At 46.0% G+C, this 21,314-nt stretch overlaps 1 protein-coding gene across 1 annotated transcript in view; it reads right to left on the reverse strand.

Moving 5' to 3' along the window:
- The window catches only part of LOC139266712 (dynein axonemal heavy chain 8-like), a 2,132,242-nt gene that overhangs the window by 1,418,159 nt on the left and 692,769 nt on the right, over window positions 1-21,314 (reverse strand). The window contains exon 16 of the mRNA XM_070884298.1: window positions 13,429-13,548. Coding sequence (XP_070740399.1) covers window positions 13,429-13,548 — 120 coding nt within the window. The remainder of the gene's footprint in view (window positions 1-13,428; window positions 13,549-21,314) is intronic.

Below are 21,314 nucleotides of genomic sequence, written 5' to 3' on the forward strand. Positions count from 1 at the left end.
CCGGACGACGAAGGAGCGGCCAAATTCAAAGGTAGATTTTTAGCATTTTTTTTCCCCCAGGAAGTCGGCGCACCACATCTAACTACGCCGCTCTAAGCGGCTGGGGAAATTTGGGGACATAGTCACCATTACTGATACTAGCTTTTTTTTAAAATTCCAGATTTAGTTAATTAATTGAATTAAATCCCCCAGCTGCCATGGTGGATTTGAACTCATGTCTCCAGATTATTAGTCCAGGCCTCTGGATTATTAGTCCAGTAACACTATGCTACCGTACCTTAATTTTTTGGCCTTTGTTTCCTCTGCCTTCCAAACTCACTTACTGATTTTCTGCTTTCTATTTCCACTTTACTTCTGTCCCTTCTGAATCTACACTCAGGTTCCCATTCCATTGCCAAGCTAGTTTAACCCCTCCCTAAAAGCACTAGCAAATTGCCCCACAAAGATATTGGTCCCAGCCCTTTTGAGGTGCAACCCGTCTGGCTTGTACAGGTCCTACCTCCCCCAGAACTGGTCGCTCCTCTTGGTGAAGGCGATAGCATGTGTGAGTGTGTTAGCAGTATGCAGACCATGATGTCAGTCAGCGTGTAGTATTAGGCAGTCCCTCATATCGAGGATGATCCGCTTCCACATCAAAAAGGTCCCGAACTACATCAGATGCCTGTGCGTGGATTTGTTTAACGTTGCACACCAGCCACCACACGGGCTTGACAGAGCAAGGTCGTGATCCAGTGGCAAGGGTTAACCAAGACGACTGGAGACCAAGCTCTGCTGCACACATACTCCTACTGTCCATAGATTGCAGTGTGGGATGGCCTGTGCTGCCATTGGGCCCTCGCCTGTTCTGGGCCACGAACCCTCGCCTCTCCTGCGTCTGGACCCCGATCTCTCATCGCTCCTCCGTCCAGATCAAAAATGGAGCAGTCAGTAACAGGACGTCAATTGGTCTCCTCTTATCTTGGAGACACCAAATAGTGACACAGTGTTATTTGAAATATCAAAATATTAAACTTCAGTCAAGTTAAAGGGTTATTAAAATCAGCAGAAACAAACACCAACTAACAGAATGAACACGATTCAGTCGGGATGTAAATAACAGCAGCAATAACAGCAGAATCCAACCCCTGCAGTCACTTGTGAATTCGTTGGTGTTTTAGCAGGTCGGATGACCGAGTGAATCCCTTCCCACACTCCGAGCAGGTGAAAGGTCTCTCCCCAGTGTGAACTCGCTGGTGTGTCAGCAGGTTGAATGACTGCGAATCCCTTCCCACACTCAGAGCAAGAGAATGGTCTCTCCCCAGTGAAAACACGCTGGTGTGTCAGCAGACTGGATGAGTGAGTGAATCTCTTCCCACACATGGAGCTCCTCCCAGAATCACAGTGTAGGTTTCGTCCCCTACGGGGCACAACGGACCTGATTTTTGCAGCGCAACAGCTGCAGAAAAAGGCAGGGAACAGCACCAGCCCTTATACATGGCCTTCTTCGACCTTACAAATGCCTTTGACACTGTCAACCGCGAGGGTCTATGGAGCGTCCTCCTCCGTTTCGGATCCCTTCAAAAGTTCGTCACCATCCTCCGCCTGCTCCACGACGACATTCAGGCCGTGATCCTTACCAACGGATCTACTACGGACCCAATCCACGTCCAGACCGGGGTCAAACAGGGCTGCGTCATCACCCCAACCCTCTTCTTAATCTTCCTCGCTGCCATGCTCGCCGCTGAAATGGAACTAAACTATAAAACCAGTGGGAACCTGTTCAACCTTCGCCTTCTCCAGGCCAGGTCCAAGACCACTACAACCTCTGTCGTCAAGCTACAGTGTGTGGACATACAGGGGCTGAATTCCAGTACATAGTTGACGTATTTACTGAGGCGTACGAAAGCATGGGCCTTACGCTAAACATCTGTAAGACAAAAGTCCTCCACCAGCCTGTCCTCGTCGCACAGCACTGCTGCCCAGTCATCAAGATCCATGGCGCGGGCCTGGACAACCTGGACTATTTCCCATACCTCGGGAGCCTATTATCTGCAAGGGCAGACATCGACGACGAGATTCAACACCGTCTCCAGTGCGCCAGCGCAGCCTTCGGCTGCCTGAGGAAAAGAGTGGTTGAAGATCAGGCCCTCAAAACTGCCACCAAGCTCATGGTCTACAGGGCTGTAGTAATAACCGCCCTCCTGTATGACTCAGAGAAATGGACCATGTACAGTAGACACCTCAAGTCACTGGAGAAATACCACCAACGATGCCTCCGCAAGATCCTACAAATCCCCCGGGAAGGCAGACCCACCAACATTAGCATCCTCGACCACGCCAACATCTCCAGCATTGAAGAACTGACCACACTTGATCAGCTCCGCTGGGCAGGACACGAGACTCCCAAACCAAGCCCTTTACTCGGAACTCCTTCACGGCAAACGAGCTAAAGGTGGGCAGAGGAAAAATTGGAGGGATACCCTCAAAACCTCCCTGAAAAACATCCCCACTGACATCTGGGAGTCCCTGGCCAAAGATCGCCCTAAGTGGAGGAAGTGCATCTGGTAGGGCGCTGAGCACTTCGAATCTCATCGCTGAGAGCGTGCAGAAATCAAGGGCTGGCAAACCTGTCCCACCCACCCTTTCTCTCAACGACTATTTGTCCCACCTGTGAGAGGGTCTGTGGCTCTCATAGTGGACTGTTCAGCCACCTAAGAACCCATTTTAAAAGTAGAAGCAAGTCTTCCTTGATTCTGAGGGACTGCCTATGATAATGACACATGGAGCAGGTGAACGGCCTCTCGGTTCGGAAGAGCAGCCAAAGATCGCGAGACCAGACCAGAACAGGAGTTGAAAGGGTGGCAGCAGTTCAGAGGAGTGGGCAAAGATCGCGAGACCAGACCAGAGCTGGGGTTGAAAAGGCGGCGGCAGTTCAGAGGAGCAGCCAAAGATCGCAAGACCAGACCAGAACGGGGGTTGAAAAGGCAGCGGCAGTGCGGAGGAGTGGCCAAAGATCGCGAGACCAGACCAGAGTGAGGGTTGAAAAGGCCTCGGTAGTTCGGAGGAGCCAGCTGCAGCAGCAAGAAGTGTAAGAGACAAAAAGTAAAAAGAATGGAAATCGTCATTTGTGTGACGTCATTGCCAAGCAGGTAAGTGTTTGGCTGGTTGACTGGTGAGTATTGTTCTGTTATTTTCTTTCTTTTTTAAAACCTTAGACATTGGTGTAAGTTAGGAGCTGCAACTAAAAAGGTAAGTGATCTTTATTATCTAAGGAAAACTCATTAATTAAATCAGCTGTTGCTGAGTAGCGGCTGGGTGTGTTTTGCTAAGGTTTAGAGTTTAGTTCTACTCGATAGTTCCGAGTGTAACTAGAGGGATGGCAGGGCAGCTCAGTCCCATGGATTGCACATTCCTGTGGCATGTGAGAAGTCCTGGATGCTTCGCGCAGCTGGGACGACCATGTATGCAGGAGGTGTCTCCAGCTGCACCAACTTGAGCTTGAGTGGTATGTGGAGTCACTGTGGTGCATTCGCGAGACTGAGAGCTATGTGGATAGTACATTTCTAGAGGTGGTCAGCCTGCAGTTTAAAAGTGTGCAGGTAGAGAAGGAATGACCTCCGGACAGAGAGGAAGACGAGGCAGGAAGTACAGGAGTCCCCTGAATCCATCTCGCTCTCCAACCGGTGAGGGCAATGGTGTCTCTGGGGAGTGCAGCCACAGCCAAATCCACGGCACCATGGGTGGCTCAGCTGCAAGGGGAAGCGGGGGGGTGGGGGGGCGGAAGAAGAATGGAAGAGCTATAGTGGTAGGGGATTCACTAGTTAGGGGAACAGACAGGCATTTCTGCGGCTGCAGCCGTGACTCCAGGGTGGTATGTTGCCTCCCTGGTGCCAGGGTCAAGGATGTCACCGAGCAGCAGCAGGGCATTCTGGGGGGAGAGGGTGAACAGCTAGAGGGCGTGGTCCATATCGGGACCAATAACATAGGTCGAAAGAGGGATGAGGTCCTGCAGGCAGAGTTTAGGGAGCTAGAAGAGAGATTAAAAAGCAGGACCTCAAAGGTAGTAATCTCCGGATTACTCCCGGTGCCATGAACTAGTGAGTACAGAAATAGGAGGATAGAGCAGATGAATGCATGGCTGGACAAATGGTGCAGGAGGAGCGCTTAAGCATTGGGACTGCTTCTGGGCAGGGTGGGACCTGTACAAACTGGACGGGTTGCACCTCAACAGAACTGGGACCAATATCCCTGCGGGGGCGGCGGGGGGGGGGGTTTGCAAATGCTGTTGGGGTGGGTTTAAACTAACTTGGCAGGGGAATGGGAACCTGAGAATAGATTGATTAGGGAGGGGAGTAAAGCTGGAATTAGAAAGCAAAAATGAAGAAAGTGAGTTTGAAGGACAGAGAAAACAAGCAGGAAAAAAGGGTAAAAAAACAAATTTAAAAGCTCTTTGTCTAAATGCATGCAGCATTCAAAGCAAAATAGATAAGTTGATGGCACAAGTAGATACAAATGGGTATGATCTGATTGCCATTACAGAGATGTGGTTGCAAGGTGATCAGGACTGGGAACTAAATATTCAGGGGTATTTGACAATCCGAAAGGACAGACAGAAAGGAAAAGGAGGTGGGATAGCTCTGTTGATAAAGGATGAAATCATTGCAATAGTGAGAAACGATATTGGCTTAAATGATCAGGATGTTGAAACAGTTTGGGTGGAGATTAGGAATAATACGGGGGAAAAAGTCACTGGTGGGTGTAGCCTATAGGCCCCCTAACAATAGCAACTCTGTTGGTCGGAGTATAAACCAAGAAATAGTGGGGGCTGGTAAAAAGGGAACAGCAATAATCATGGGTGATTTAAACCTCCATATTGATTGGACAAATCAAATTGGTCAGGGTAGCCTTGAGGAAGAGTTCATAGTGTGCATAAGGGACGGGTTCCTTGAGCAGTATGTAACAGAACCAACCAGGGGGCAGGCTATCTTGGATCTGGTCCTGTGTAATGAGACAGGACTAATAAACAATCTCCTAGTAAAGGATCCTCTTGGAATGAGTGATCAGAGCATGGTTGGATTTCATTCAGATGGAGGGTGAGAAAATTGGATCTCAAACCAGGGTACTAAGCTTAAATAAAGGAGACTACAGAGGAATGAGGGCAGAGTTGGCTAAAATGGACTGGGAAAATCGATTAAAGTGTAAGACGGTTGATGAACAGTGGTGCACATTTAAGGAGATATTACATAACTTTCAAGAAAAATATATTCCAGTGAGGAGAAAAGGATGTAAAAAAAAAGATAGCCACCCGTGGCTAACTAAAGAAATAAAGGATGGTATCCAATTAAAAACAAGGGCATATAAATTGGCCAAAACTAGTGAGAGGACAGAAGATTGTGAAGCTTTTAAAAGCCAGCAAAGAATGACTAAAAAAATCATTAAGAAAGGGAAGATAGACTATGAAAGTAAACTAGCACGAAATATAAAAACAGATAGCAAGAGTTTCTACAGGTACATAAAAAGGAAAAGAGTGGATAAAGTAAATGTTGATCCCTTAGAGGACGAGAATGGGCAATTAGTAATGGGGAACATGGAGATGGCAGAAACTCTGAACAAATATTTTGTATCTGTCTTTACGGTAGAGGACACTAACGATATTCCAACAATGGATAATCAAGGGGCTATAAGAGGGGAGGAACTTAACACAATCATAATCACCAAGGAGGTGGTACTCAGTAAGATAATGGGACTAAAAGTGGATAAGTCCCTGGACCTGATGGCTTGCATCCGAGTGTCTTAAGAGAAGTAGAGGCAGGGATAGTGGATGCATTGGTTGTAATTTACCAAAATTCCCTGGATTCTAGGGAGGTCCCAGCAGATTGGAAAACTGCAAATGTAACACCCCTATTTAAAAAAGGAGGCAGACAAAAAGCAGGAAACTATAGACCAGTTAGCCTAACATCTGTGGTTGGAAAAATGTTGGAGTCCATTATTAAAGAAGCAGTAGCAGGACATTTGGAAAAACATAATTCTGTCAGGCAGAGTCAGCATGGATTTATGAAGGGGAAGTCATGTTTGACAAATATGCTGGAATTCTTTGAGGATGTAATAAGCAGGGTGGATAAAGGGGAACCAGTGGATGTGGTGTATTTGGACTTCTAGAAGGCTTTTGACAAGGTGCCACATAAAAGGTTACTGCACAAGATAAAAGTTCACGGGGTTGGTGTAATATATTAGCATGGATAGAGGATTGGCTAACTAATAGGAAAACAGAGAATCGGGATAAATGGTTCATTCTCGGATTGGAAATCAGTAACTAGTGAGGTACCGCAGGGATCAGTGCTGGAACCCCAACTATTTATAATCTACATAAATGACTTGGAAGAAGGGACCAAGTGTCATATAGCCAAGTTTGCTGATGATAGTAAGATGGGAGGAAAAGCAATGCGTGAGGAGAACACAAAAAACCTGCAAAAGGAAATAGACAGGCTAAGTGAGTGGGCAAAAATTTGGCAGATGGAGCATAATGTTGGAAAGTGTGAGGTTATGCACTTTGGCAGAAAAAAATCGAACAACAAGTTATTATTCAAATGAGAAAAATTGCAAAGTGCTGCAGTACAGAGGGACCTCGGGGTCCTGGCACATGAAACACAAAAGGTTAGTATGCAGGTACAGCAAGTAATCAGGAAGGCCAATGGAATCTTGGCCTTTATTGCAAAGGGGATGGAGTATAAAAGCAGGGAAATCTTGCTACAGTTATACAGGGCATTTGGTGAGGCCACACCTGGAATACTGCGTACAGTTTTGGTTTCTCTATTTAAAAAAGGATATACTTGCTTTGGAGGCAGTTCAGAGAAGGTTCACTAGATTGATTTCGGAGATGAGGGGGTTGACTTATGAGGAAATGTTGAGGAGATAGGGCCTCTACTCATTGGAATTCAGAAGAATAAAAGGTGATTTTATCAAAACATATAAGATTATGAGGGGGCTTGACAAGGTGGATGCAGAGAGGATGTTTCCACTGATGGGGAACTAGAACTAGGGGGCATAATCATAAAATAATGGGCCGCCCATTTAAAACTGAGATGAGGAGGAATTTCTTCTCTCAGATGGTTGTAAATCTGTGGAATTTGCTGCCTCAGAGCGTTGTGGGAGCTGGGTCATTGAATAAATTTAAGACAGAGATAGACAGTTTCTTAACCAATAAGGGAATAAAGGGTTATGGGGAGTGGGCAGGAAAGTGGACCTGAGTCCCATTTCTTATGTTCTTATGTTCTCTCCCCAGTGTGAACTCACTGGTGTGTCAGCAGGCTGGATGACTGAGTGAATCCCTTCCCACACTCAGAGCAGGTGAACGGTCTCTCCCTGGTGTGAACCTGCTGGTGCTTTAGAAGGGTTGATGACCGAGTGAATTCCTTCCTGTAGTGTATGGAGAAAGAGTCATACTCAACACTGTGAACACAAAGTAAAGTGTGACCTTCGTCTTTTATTGCAGGTCTCCAGAGTACCTCTCCAACCTGTGAAGCCTTCTTAAATACCTGTGCTCCCAAAGGATTATGAAATCCCTTGGGACTCTGGGGAATGAGCCCTCTGGTGGTTGTACAGAGTATATACAAGTCCAGATATACAACAACATTCCCCTCTAATGTCAATAGTGTAACTATTTACAATGCGAGTCGATCTGGGGCCCTTCTTGCCCCGAGCGGCGTCCCTTCAGCAATTCAAATTTTAGCCCAAACAGGTATTGATGCATTTTCTTTACCCCATAGACACACGTTAACACTTGTTTTTCAATCATGCTGTCGGCTCTCTCGGCCTTAGACAGACTCCTGGATGCATAAGTAACCGATTGCAGCTTCCCGAGATCATTGGCTTGTTGCAATACGTACCCGACACCATATGATGACGCATCACATGCTAGTACCAAACGCTTACATGGATCATACAACACAAGCAATTTGTTTGAGCATAACAATTTTCTCGCTTTTACAAAGGCATTTTCTTGGCTTTTGCCCCAAACCCATTCGCCCCCTTTTCGTAGTAAGACATGTAGTGGTTCTAGCAGGGTGCTGAGACCCGGTAAGGAGTTACTAAAGTAGTTCAAGAGTCTGAGGAACGACCGCAGCTCCGTCACGTTCTGTGGCCTCAGTGCATTCTCGATTGCCACCGTCTTCGCATTGGTGGGCCTGATGCTGTCTGCCGCAATCCTCCTTCCCAAGAACTCCACTTCAGGCGCTAGGAAAACGCACTTCAAGCATTTTAACCTGAGCCCCACGCAGTTGAGCCGACTAAGAACCTCCTCCAGGTTCTTCAGATGCTCGACTGTGTTCCGACCTGTGACCAAGATGTTGTCCTGGAAGACCACGGTGTGCGGGACCGACTTCAGTAAACTTTCCATGTTTCTCTGGAATATCACCGCCGTTGATCAGATTCCAAACAGGCATCTGTTATAAACAAAAAGACCTTTGTGCGTGTTGATGCAGGTGAGGGCCTTCGATGATTCCTCCAGTTCCTGCGTCATGTAGGCTGAAGTCAGATCCAGCTTTGTGAACATCTTTCCTCCCGCCAGCATTGCAAAGAGGTCATCGGCCTTTGGTCCTGCAGGGAGAAACGATTGATAGTTACTTTGTAATTGCCAGAGAGTCTGACGATGCCATCTCTCTTGAGGACTGGGACAAAAGGACTGGCCCACTCGCTGAACTTGATCGGTGAAATGATGCCCTCTCTTTGCAACCGGTCTAGCTCGATCTCTACCCTTTCTCTCATCATGTACGGTACTGCTCTCGCCTTGTGATGAATGGGTCGCACCCCCGGAATTAGGTGGATCTGCACTTTTGCTGCTTGCAATTTCCTGATGCCTAGTTTGAACAGCGACGGAAATTTGTTTAAGACCTGGGCACACGAAGTGTCGTCAGCGGGCGATAGTGCTCGGACGTCGTCCCAGTTCCAGTGTATCTTTCCCAGCCAGCTCCTGCCGAGCAGCGTAGGACCATCGCACAGTACCACCCAGAGTGGTAGCTTGTGCACTGCTCCATCATAGGAGACCTTTACGGTAGCACTGCCGATTACAGGAATCAGTTCTTTTGTGTAAGTTCTTAGTTTCATGCGAATTGGAGTTAAGACTGGCCTTGAGACCTTGTTGCACCACAACCTTTCGAAAGTCTTTTTGCCCATGATGGATTGGCTTGTGCCCGTATCCAGCTCCATTGACACCGGGAGTCCATTTAGTTCAACATTCAGCATTATCGGGGGACGATTCGTGGTGAATGTGTGCACCCCATATACCTCTGCCTCCTCGATCCGAGGCTCTGGTTCGTCGTGATCCTCCGTGGGTCTGTCCTCCTCTGCAACATGGTGATTTGCAGCTCACCTGCACACTCGTTGAAGATGTCCCATTGTTCCACAGCCCTTGCAAACATACTCTTTGAATCGGCATGAATGGAAACGATGATCATCCCCACAGCGCCAACAAGGTATTAATGTCCTTGCATTCATCACCCCTGATGGTGGACTCTGAGTCATCTGCGGACGTGCAGCTGCAGGTATGTGTGACCTGCCCTGTATGTTACGATTTGAAAACAACATCACTTTGTTCAGTGTTTGTAGCAGCACTTGTGTGCTGAGAGATTTGCTTCGTATTGTCACTGGTGGCAATGAACGCCTGGGCTATTGCTATGGCCTTACTCAAGGTTGGGGTCTCTACAGTCAAAAGTTTGCGAAGTATTGATTCGTGGTCAATGCTAAGTACGAAAAAGTCTCTGCGCATGTGCTCCAAATGTCCTTCAAATTCGCAATGTCCTGCAAGGCGTCTTAACTCGCCGACATAACTCGCCTCTTCCTGGCCTTCAGACCTTTTGTAAGTGTAGAACCGGTACCTCGCCATCAGAATGCTTTCCTTCGGGTTCAAATGCTCTCGGACCAGTGTGCACAAATCGTCGTACGATTTCTCCGTGGGTTTCGCTGGAGTGAGCAGATTCTTCATGATGCCATATGCTGGTGCCCCACAGATGGTGAGGAGGATCGCCCTTCGTTTGGCAGCGCTCTCTTCTCCATCTAGCTCGTTGGCCACGAAGTATTGGTCGAGTCACTCCACAAAAGTTTCCCAATCATCTTCCTCCGAAAATTTCTCCAGGATGCCCACTGTTCTCTGCATCTTTGGGTTCGCTATCTGTGTCTCATCACCAGTTGTTGTGTATGGAAAAAGAGTCAGACTGAACACTGTGAGCTCAAAGTAAAGTGTGACCTTAGTCTTTTATTGCAGGTCTCCAGAGTGCCTCTCCAACCTGTGAAGCCTCTTTAAATACCTGTGCTCCCAAGGGATTATGGGATGCCTTGGGCCTCCAGGGGATGAGCCCTCTAATGGCTCGATAGAGTAAATACAAGTCCACATATATTATAACTATCTCTCCTCCAACAACAGCAGCACACCATCTTGGTGCCCACACGGGTAGGGATAGGGGCAAGAGGGAGGGGGGGTTAAGATCGGAGGGGAGGAAAGGTGGCCACAGTTAAATAGATGTTTGGTGCTGCCGGGGGTTTGTATGTTGTTGATGTTGTTGTTTGTTGTTGTTTGTTATGGTTATTTGATAAAAGCATTAAATATTATTTGAAGAAAAAAATTATTTAACCATCTAAATTAAAGTTTATAAAGTTTTCAACAATGTTCAAATATTTCAAAAATGTTACAATATTTATAAATCCTTTTGTTCAACTTAACCATTCTTGAGCAGTATCTCATTTTTAGAATAAGAGGGGTAATAGTCAACATGGTGGGATAGACAAAGGTGAAATGTAACTTTCACTGTTCAAGCAAAGCGTTGATCTATGAGCTGCTGACTTAAAACATTTGCAGTGGCGAAAGCTCCACGATGGCTCCCCTGTCGTGGTAGTGGGGGTGGTGGCATGGGTTCACCGCCAGGCTCCTCGTCCTCCTCCTCCTTCTCCTCCCCTCTCTCCTCAGGTGGTCCTGCAGTCTCCAGTGGCAATTCCTGTTCCCTCATGATGGCTAAGTTGTGTAGCATGCAGCACAACACAATGAACTCAGCAACCTGCTCAGGGTAATATTGCAAGCAACCTTCAGAGTGGTCTAGGTATCGGAAGCGCTGCTTGAGTACTCCAGTTTTCTTTTTGATGATATTGCGTGTGGCTATGTGGCTGTTATTGTAGCGAATATCTGTTTCTGTCTGAGAGTTCCGGAAGGGGGGGTCATGAGCCAGGTGACGAGGCCGTAATCTTTGTCCCCCAGCATCCAGCTGTGGCCTTGTGGCTGATGCTCAAACAGGTCAGAGACAGTGCTCCCACATAAGATGAAAGCATCATGGATGCTCCCTGGAAACTGGGCATTAGCTGCCATGATGCGCTGCATATAGTCGCAGACGATCTGTATGTTCAGGGAGTGAAATCCCTTTCAGTTTCGGTAAACCTCTGGCTCCTGTAAAGGTGCTCGCAGGATGATGTACATACAGTCAATGGCACCCTGAACTTTGGGGAAGCCGGCAATTCGTGCAAAACCCACACCCCTCTCATTCTGTGCCTCCCTGGTCATTGGGAAGTTTATAAATTTCATCCTGCATGCATACAGTGCAGTAGTCACTTGGCAAATGCAGTGATGTGTAGCATGCTGCGAGGTGCATCATATGTCCCCTGCTGATGCCTGAAAGGAGCCAGAGTCATAGAAAGCAAATGCCGCAGTCACCGTTACCTCGACGGGCAGTGCAGTCCTGTTGGAGCTGGTGGGCTGTAGGTCTGCCTTTATGAGCTGGCATGTCTCTGTGACCACCTCTTTTTGAAAGCGCAGCCTTCTAATGCACTGTGCCTCAGACAGGTGCAGGTATGAGTGCTGTTCCCTGAAAGCTCGTTGGGGCTAAGGCCTCCTCCCCATAAGTCTGCGAGCTCTTTTCATTACGCTCATAATGCTCTTGAATAAGCTTTCTTCCAGCTCTATTCTGCATAGAAAAAGTAGCCAGCATTATTGGCAGAGATATTATAGGCCCCATTCTTTTAAATGTCCTCAAATGTGCTCAAAATGCCTCAAGTAGCCTTTAAAACGAACTATGAACTCATATAAAACTTAGTGTAAAATACAGCCTTCTGTCAAAATCCTTTTAGGCACTGAACTTTTGCACCGTTTTAAAGAATGGCTTTGTTACCGCAGGGTGCGTCATGAGTCCGAACATGTAAGACTTCAGTTTTCACGGTGTTTTTTTTTGGCCGGCGGTAAAAATGGCGGTATTGACGAAATTACCACCAGCATTAATTTTTTGGCATTGCACACCGATTGACGTCATTAAAAAGGGTGAAAACATCGGGCGGGGGGTATTTTTTACCACTGACGGATAACCACTGACCAGTTTTCCGCCGGCAGTAAAACGACGGTAAATTATTGTATTCGCTGAAAAACAGCAGTAAATTATTTTATCCGCCGAAAACCAGCGGTAAAATGGCAGTAAATGGGCGGAAAACTGATGAATTTCCAGCCCCATGTGTGTTAAAGCTTATTGTTTAAAACCACCCGGGCCTGAATCACGTGGAGGTTATTGTTGCAGGACTTACACCCTTTATTGCGACAGTAACCACGCGCTGACAAATTGTAAAATAGTTTCTATGATTCATTCTTTCTTTATTTTCAGTAGCGGTCTTCCCATATATTGATATTGCTATATGCTATAACAACAGAGGTTTACACCATCAATCTTCCTATGCAGGGGATTATTTTCTATGAATACTTGGTGAAGCAAAATTGTAAATATGTTTTTTTTAGAAAAGCATTTCCAGTTTTGATACACCTATAAGGAAAGAACATAGCACCTTATATTCTCAGGACTGTCCAAAGACTTCAGCATTGTTTTTAAATAGATCCAACATTCAATTTGAGCGCAGGAATGTTCAACAAATAACAAATGAGACAAATAATTAGATTGTTTGATTTTGGTGCTGTGTGTTGAGGGTTGAATGCTGGCCAGAACACCAGGAGGATTGACTGCTCTTCTTTCAATAGTGCTGTGTGAACGTTAAAGCCTACCTGAACCAATAGTTATGGACCTCCTGTTGATTTCTTATCCAAAGGACAACACCTCCAATCATGCTTCTACCATTCTATACATGTCTGGGCACATTCCAGGGCTATCCTGGGAATTCTGCTTGTTAAAACCTCATTAGACTCATCAGAAGGCTATTCCACTTTCATGGCAGTTCTTTGAGGCAGATGCCCCTGTTGTGCGTCTATAGGTCTACCGGCCTGATTATCTAAATAGCCCATCCCTGTAGATTGGGATGGAGTTAATTTTGGGGCACCATGACATCTGGAAGTACCGCCCTATTATAATTCCTGGGAAGAGCAGGGACCACAGAATTCAAGGTCCTGGACTACAAAATCAAATAGGGAAAAAAATATATATTATCTTTGAATACAATTCTATTACTATCTGATCACTTTATAACAGAATGACTTACATAGAAATAGTCAATGGGCTCATAAATGCGTCTGAAGAGCTGTCTCACCCATAGTATCTTTCCAGCTACAGGAGGCATGTTTATAGCAAGTGGTGGATTCTCTTTACCAGCCTGATAACACTGCAGACAGACATTCAGAATTACAAAATAAACAAGTCAGACAACAAATTGATAACTAACATAAAAGTGTACATTTTACAACCAGTTGTGCCAGATGGATCAGGTGCAGGAAAATCAGGCAAGCAAGTCTTATATTCTGATAATCTTGTCATAGTTTGACTTTAATAACCTATTCCAATATTTTATATGGTATCAATGCAAGACTGATACTGTTGCATGGGCATGTTGCATCACTTTTTGGAAAATGCTATCAACCTACTTTGTGTTCAGTCTAGCATGATTTCCCCAGCATTTATCGACTCCCTCATAATGACGATAAGCACCCTACAAATGTAATCCCTTATCAATCTTGGTAGTTTAGGAAAATATCAAATATCCCAGCGGTTTCATTTATTCAGAACTATTAGTCTGTTTAGGTTATCAATTAATTTTGCTGAAGTTGCTAATCCTACTTGGATTATCCCCAACACTGGAGAGCATGCTGCTCTTGAATTCTTTAGTGAAAACTTGGAGGAAGTGACCATTTCGTTTATTATATTAAATTCTCATTCAGTTTTATCAGTTAGCATTCTTTAGCGTTCTCACCTCTTCTGAGTTGCTTCATACTGTTACAGTAACAAATTAAATCGTTACTGTATGTTTTGAGACTGTAACTATGCTAATTTCCAGGTTCTTTATTGCTTTTACCATGTCTTAATTTTCTAATATTTTTATATTCATCCTAATGATCTCACTCACTTTTTCCCCGACAGCATTTGAAGAGTTTGTTGTTCCAAATTTCTCTTCTGATTGTTTTACTTGTCATGGTTTCTTCGGCAGCACCTCGCGAACCCGCGACCTCCACCATCTACAAGGACAAGGGCAGCAGGTGCATGGGAACACCATCACCTGCAAGTTCCTCTCTAAGTTACACACCATCCTAACTTGGAAATATATCGCCATTCCTTTATCGTCGCTGGGTCAAAATTCCTCACTTACAGCACTGTGGGAGTACACCACAAGGACTGCAGCGGTCCAAGAAAGTGGCTCACCACCACCTTCTCAAGGGCAATTAAGGATGGGCAATAAATGCTGGCCTTGCCAGCGACGCACACATCCCAAAATGAATAATAAAAAAAGAGTGGATCTATTAGGGCCTGATCACAAGTGGAGCTCTATAAAGGTCTATGTTGGGATCATTGCTGATCATCATTTTCATTAATGGCTTGCATGAAGACATTAATAGAACCATTTGTAAATTTGTAGATAAGAACATATGCACAGGTACTAGTCATTTAATTCCATTGGGGAATGTGCTCATGTATTGGCAGATATCTTTCAATGTTACTAAGTGCAATGTTATGCATCTGGGATGGAGATTTACAGACATGCTTATATAAGAATATAAGAAATAGGAGCAGGCGTAGGCCATTTGGCCCCTCGAGCCTGCATTCCCATTCAATAAGATCATGGCTGATCTGATCATGGACTCAACTCCTCTTCCCTGCCCGCTCCCCAATAACTCTTTACTCCCTTATCGATCAAAAATCTATCTATCTCCGCCTTAAATATATTCAATGACCCAATCTCCATAGCTCTCTGGGGCAGAGAATTCCATAGATTCACAACCCTCTGAGAGAAGAAATTTCTCATCAACTCAGTTTTAAATGAGTGGTCACTTATTCTAAGACTATGACGCCTAGTTTTAGTTTCCCCTATGAGTGGAAATATCCTCTATGCATCCACCTTGTCGAACCCCCTTATTATCTTATATGTAGGCCCTACCTACTCAACCTATCCTCATAAGTCAACCCCCTCATCTCTGGAATCAACCTAATGAACCTTCCCTGAACAGTCTCCAATGCAAGTATATCCTTCCTTAAATACGGAGACCAAAACTGTATGCAGTACTCCAGGTGTGGCCTCACCAATACCCTGTATGGTTGTAGCAGGGCTTCTCTGCTTTTATACTCTATCCCCCTTGCAATAAAGGCCCATTCCATTTGCCTTCCTGATTACTTGCTGTACCTGCATACTAACTTTTTGTGTTTCATGCACAAGGACCCCCAGGTCTCTCTGTACTGTAGCCCTTTGCAATTTTTCTCCATTTAAATTATAATTTGCTTTTCTACTACTTCTGCCAAAGTGAATAACCTCACATTTTCCCACATTATACTCCATCTGCCAAATTTTAGCCTGTTCTATGGGCTAGACTTTCCACTTTTGTGCAGATCGGCCAAAAATGGGTGTTATTTCCAGCGTAGGCAGTAAATATGGGTTTTGAGATCGCAAGATTATCGTCCATTTTCAAAACCCCAACTTTCCATTTTATAAAATGGGCATTACTGCAAGCGATCTGAAATGGGCATTAGCATTAAATTATTTTGACCTTCTGCCGTAAAGTGTCGGCGTCCATAGCAGCGACATGGCAATGGTCGTTTCTCGCGTTTCAGGAGGTCGGGGTTATCATTACATGCGCAGAAAAGGAGAGAGAGGGAGCAGACAGGAACTGAAAGCATGTGTGGGTGTGGTGTGTGCTTGTTTGGCTGTTTTGGGAGTTAGGAGGGAGAGTTTCCAGCAGCAAAAATATTTCAGTGGACAAATAACGTTCCCACCGAGTATTTTGCGGAAAATTTGTTACAATGGAAGGGATGGAGGAGGTGACACAGCACGCTGTGGAGACTGCTGCTGGCGAAAGCAGTGAGGTGGGAGAGGAACAATTGGGAGTACGTAAAAGAGCGAGGAGATTCTCCGACGAGGCAAATGCCTTCCTCCTGCAGGAGGTAGAGTCATGCTAGGGTCAATTGACCCAGGGTAGGCATGGGAAGCCCAACTCAAAGGTCGATCAGAGGATTTGGGCCAACATAGCCGAAGTGGTCTCGTCAGCAACCAACGAGGTGCATGAGGGCAACCAGTGCCGTAAGCGCTGGAATGACCTTGTCAGATCCACCAGAATAAGTATTACATTTAACTAAATGTATTTATATATTTATATAATTTGAATTGTAAGTGTAATGAGTGATTACAGTCAGATGTGATGTCCTGCACTTATACCGGAAATGTTTTACTCAAAGCCTGCATTCAGGGTGTACACTTTGAGGTAAAGAATGATAATTTTCATAATAATCATGATTACATCTGTTGGTTATGTGTTGTATCAGTCTCTGTGACAGTACCTAGCAATGATCTCATGCAATGATCTCATTCCATGTCATGCTGGTGTTACCTTTTACAGAAGAAGCTTTCGAAGAATAGGGCCTAGCAGAGGCGAATGGGTGGCGGGTCACCAGTCATCAGCGACCTCACCAATCTTGAGGAGTGGGTGCTGGCACTAGTGGGGAGCCACCCCCAGTCAGCCACGCAAGCAGCAGCAGAACCTGATGTGATGCCACGTGAGTAAAGTATACACCATTGCATGATGTAACGTCAATAGGTGCCACACAAGTCCGACCAATAATATGATAGATGAATGATAAAAGTGTTCTCTAGATAATGATGGCCTCATGAGAATCATTGCAATGCAGAATTTGGTGATGGTCATGAAATGTGATATCTGTGATGATTTTGATTGCGGTGGTGCTTTTGTCGTGCATATGCTTTGTGTAGCGCTGGAATAACCTTGTGACCCTAGCACCGCCATCTCTTCTAATTACCCTATTTATGTTTTGCAGCTCAGCCAGCAGTGCGGTCCCATGCAAGATGGGGGCACGGGGATGGACTCACCGGACGATCCTCTATCTGATGCTGAGGAGCCCGATTCTCACCCGTGGATCTGCTGGGTCCCTTCTCCACGGATGACAGTGCTGACTTTGAGGAGCCTGCATCACCAAGCTCCATAATGCAGTCCACACCAAAGACATCTTGTGCTCCTGTGGTCATTCCCACCTCCACAATGGAGGTACTGGGCCCAAGCACCTTGCCACAGGGCACCCCAGGTGTCTCCAGGACGGCGCCAATCCAGCGGAGGTTGGTTCGATGCGGCATGTCTGCTCCATGAGTGGCAGATCTGAGCAGGTACATGATATACTTGTCCAGGAGGCGTGTTGACATAGGTCAGCAGATCCTCCAGACAATGGGTGGCATATCCCACCAGCTGGCCAGCATGTCCACCCCCATGACGGTGTATGTGCCGCGGATGGCAGAGGCCCTGGAGATGATAGCCAGGAACACTGGTGGCAGAGGCCTCCCAGTGGTCCTGGAGTGTGGCACTGCACCCAAGGTGCTGCACCCCCATTGCCAATGCCACATGACAGCCAGGAGGAAGATCTTGCTTCTGGCTCGAAGCATGTTCCCACCTCAGGACGGTCCTCTCCAGTATCCAGCGGTTCTGCCATCATCCCCCCCAATGAAGCAGCGCCTGAGGAGCTCCTCGGCCAGGCGGCTTGAGGTCAGGAGGGGTAAGGGTAGAGATGGGGAGGAGAAGTGGGGGTGGGGGGGCGGGGGGGAGGAAAGGAAAGTGAGGTGCATGGTCGCAGGTGTTGTCTTGGGCAAATTTTTATGTTGTTGGTGCCATTTTGTTGGGAGGTTTGGGGAAAGGGAGGAGGGGGCTACCTTGTTGGTTTGCATTTGTGTTCTGTGTTGTTGGAAATGTTGACCATTTGATTGATCTAAATGTTATAAATTTGTTGTGGTGTGGCATGGGGGTGGGGTGGGGTGTTTTTTACAATTATAATTATGATTTCTTACAAATCATCTCATTAAATTGGTGATTCCTTAACATGAAAAGGGATAATTAAACTTAACATGAATCAACTTAAACTTTAACTGTCACCAAGGTGATGCCCACCATTGATGTATGAACTGCAGACACAGCAGTGAATCAGCTTTGTAAATACCAGCAACGTTATTTCAAGCAAAGCACTCATTTATCAGCTGTTTGACGTAAGAGTCTTGCAGCTATGTAACCACCATGGGCCATTTCCTGTGATCCAGAGGAGGACGGGGGCATGGTTTCAGCGTCAGCCTGATTGTCTGGCCCGAGGTCAGCATCCACCTTCTCCTCCTACTCTTCCTTTCTCTCCTGAGGTGCCGTCCCTTCTAGCAATTCTTGTCCCCTCCTGATAGCCAAGTTGTGCAAGCTACAATACCACCACGAATTGAGCTATCTGCTCAGGGTGGTATTGTAGCTTGCCTCCTATCTGGTCCAGGCATTAAAGTGCTGCTTAGGCACTCCAATGGTTTTCTCGATGATATTGTGTGTGGCTCTGTGGCTCTCGTTGTATCGCTTCTCGGCTTCTGTCTGGGTGTTACGCAGGGAGGTCATCAGCCAGGTGGTGAGGCCATATTCTTTGTCACCAAACATCCAGCATTGACCTTATGGCTGACTGGTAAACATGTCAGATACAGCGCTCTCACGCAGGATGTGAGCATCATGGATGCTGCCTGGAAATTTTGCATTCATAGCCATTATAATTTGCTGGTTGTCAACAACAAGTTGCACTTTCAGGGAGTGGAATCCCTTTCATTTCCAAAAAATCTCTTCATCCTGAAAAGGTGGCCACATGGCGATGTGCGTACAGTCTATTGCTCCTTGCACCTTGGGGAAGTTAGCAATTTGGTAGAATCCTAGAGCCCTCTCAGTCTGTGCCTCCCTGGTCATAGGGAAGCTTGATAAAGTCCATTTTGCATTTGTAAAGGGTTTCAGTGACCTGTCGAATGCAGCAATGTGTGGCATGCAATATAAGGCTCTGGTATGTCTGCACTTGGAGTATTGGATCCAGTTTTGCTCCCAGCACATAGAGAAGGATATTGAGATCCTGAAATTTCATGAAGGTTCTCCTGGTGTCCTGGAATAGCTGCTGGGAAATCAGGAGGACTCCTACAGAATTTCAGGCATAGACAATATAGAAAATTCAAAGGATTGCTACCAGATTTATATTGAGCCTAAAGGATCTTAAGTTATCAACATTCGATTAATAGCTAAGGTTATTTACTGTAAGGAATGTAGGTTTTGAGATGATACATGTCATTTGTTACTTTGATTTTGGCCATTTCAGTGGTGTGACAAGAGAGAACACCTGATTGGAAAGATTCAAACATAGAATTTTGGGAAAGATGGGCACAGCTTTAGGAAACAACACATTCTAGCTGTGCGAGTCAGTGGGCTCATAATGGATATTGATTGATAGCCTAGCACTAGAAATGGAGATAGAGAAGTCGAGGAAGGGAAGAGAAGAGTTGGAGATGGATCATATGAAGGCAAGGGAAGGATGGAAATTGGAAGCAAAGTTGATGAAACTTTCCAGTTCGGGGCAAGAGCAAGAAACAGCACCGATACAGTCATCAATGTACTGGAAAAAGGTGAAGGAGGGGACCTGAGTAGGACTGGAACAAAGAATGTTCCACATATCCCATGAAAAGGCAGGCAAAGCTAGAACCCATACTGGTTCCCGTAGCAACACCTTTTATTTGGAGGAAGTGAGTGGAGTCGAAGGAGAAATTGTTCAATGTATGAACATATTCAGCATGGTGAATGGGGACTGGTTGAGCCTCAGTTCAACAAATAAGCGGAGGGCCCTCAGGTCGTCCTGGTGGGGAGTGGAGGTGTAGAGGGATTGGACATCCATGGTGAAAAGGAGATGGTTAGGGTAGGAAATTGGAAACCATTAAGATGGCAGAGGGAATCAGTGTGGATGGAAGTGAGAGGAGGCTGAACAGAGGGAGAAAAAATTGTCGCAATAGGATGAAATCAGTTCTGTGGGGCAAGAACAGGCTGAAACAGTGAGTCTATCAGGGCAGGCCTGCTTGTGGATCTGGGAAGGAGGTAGAAGCGGACTGTGCGGGGTTGGGGGACTGTGATGTTGGAAATTGTGAAGTGAAGATCTCTAAAGGAGATGAGGTCAGTCTGAGAAGCGATGGCTTGATGTTCGTTGGTGGGGTCATGGTCCAGGGGACGGTAAGAGGAGGTGTCAGAGAGTTAGCATTCAGCTTCCACAAGATAAAGGTTGGTTCGTCATACAACAACAGTGCCACCCTTACCAACAGGTTTAATGATAATGTTAGAGATGGAACTGAGAGAATGGAGTGCTGCAAGTTCAGAGGGAGTTAGGTTAGAGTAAGTGAGCAGAGGAGCAAAATTGAGATGGCCAATGTCATGCCAGCAATTCCCAATGACCAGAGGCCAGCATTCAGGTGGAATGAGAATTCTGAAGACAGGTGAAAGGATCTGCTGTGCAGGAGGAAGACACCTGGCCAAAAAAGTGGGTGTGGAGGCGAAGGTGACAGAAGTAGAGCTCAGCGTCGTGCCAAACTGGAAATTCATTAAGGTGGGTGTTATGTATGCAACACCTTGTAACCAGCATTCTACCGTCACCAGAGGGTGTATCTGTTGGAGTCCCAAGGGATCCCAGCATCCCTTGGGAGCACTGCATACAAGCACACCTCCGATGCTGTGCCAGCACTCTGGAGTCAGAATAAAGAGACTAAGGTCACACTTACTCAAGTCTACAGTACTCAGTCACATTGCTTTATTTGAGACATAACAACTGCCGACGAGTAATAGATAACGAACCATCACACAAAATTGCAGAGAACTGTTGGTATCCTGGAGAAATTCTCAAAGGTGACGATTGAGAAGCCTTTGTGGAGCGACTCGACCAATACTTTGTGGCCAACGAGATGGAAGGGAACGAGAACGCTGCCAAACGAAGGGCGATCCTCCTCATTGTCTACAGGGCAACAACCTATGGCCTCATGAAGAATCTTCTTGCTCCGGTGAAACTAACAACCAAATCATATGAAGAACTGTGTACGCTGTCCGGGAGCACCTAAATCCGAAGGAGAGCGTC

This window comes from Pristiophorus japonicus, chromosome 7 (genome assembly GCF_044704955.1).
Source record: "Pristiophorus japonicus isolate sPriJap1 chromosome 7, sPriJap1.hap1, whole genome shotgun sequence".
Lineage (NCBI taxonomy): Eukaryota > Metazoa > Chordata > Chondrichthyes > Pristiophoridae > Pristiophorus > Pristiophorus japonicus.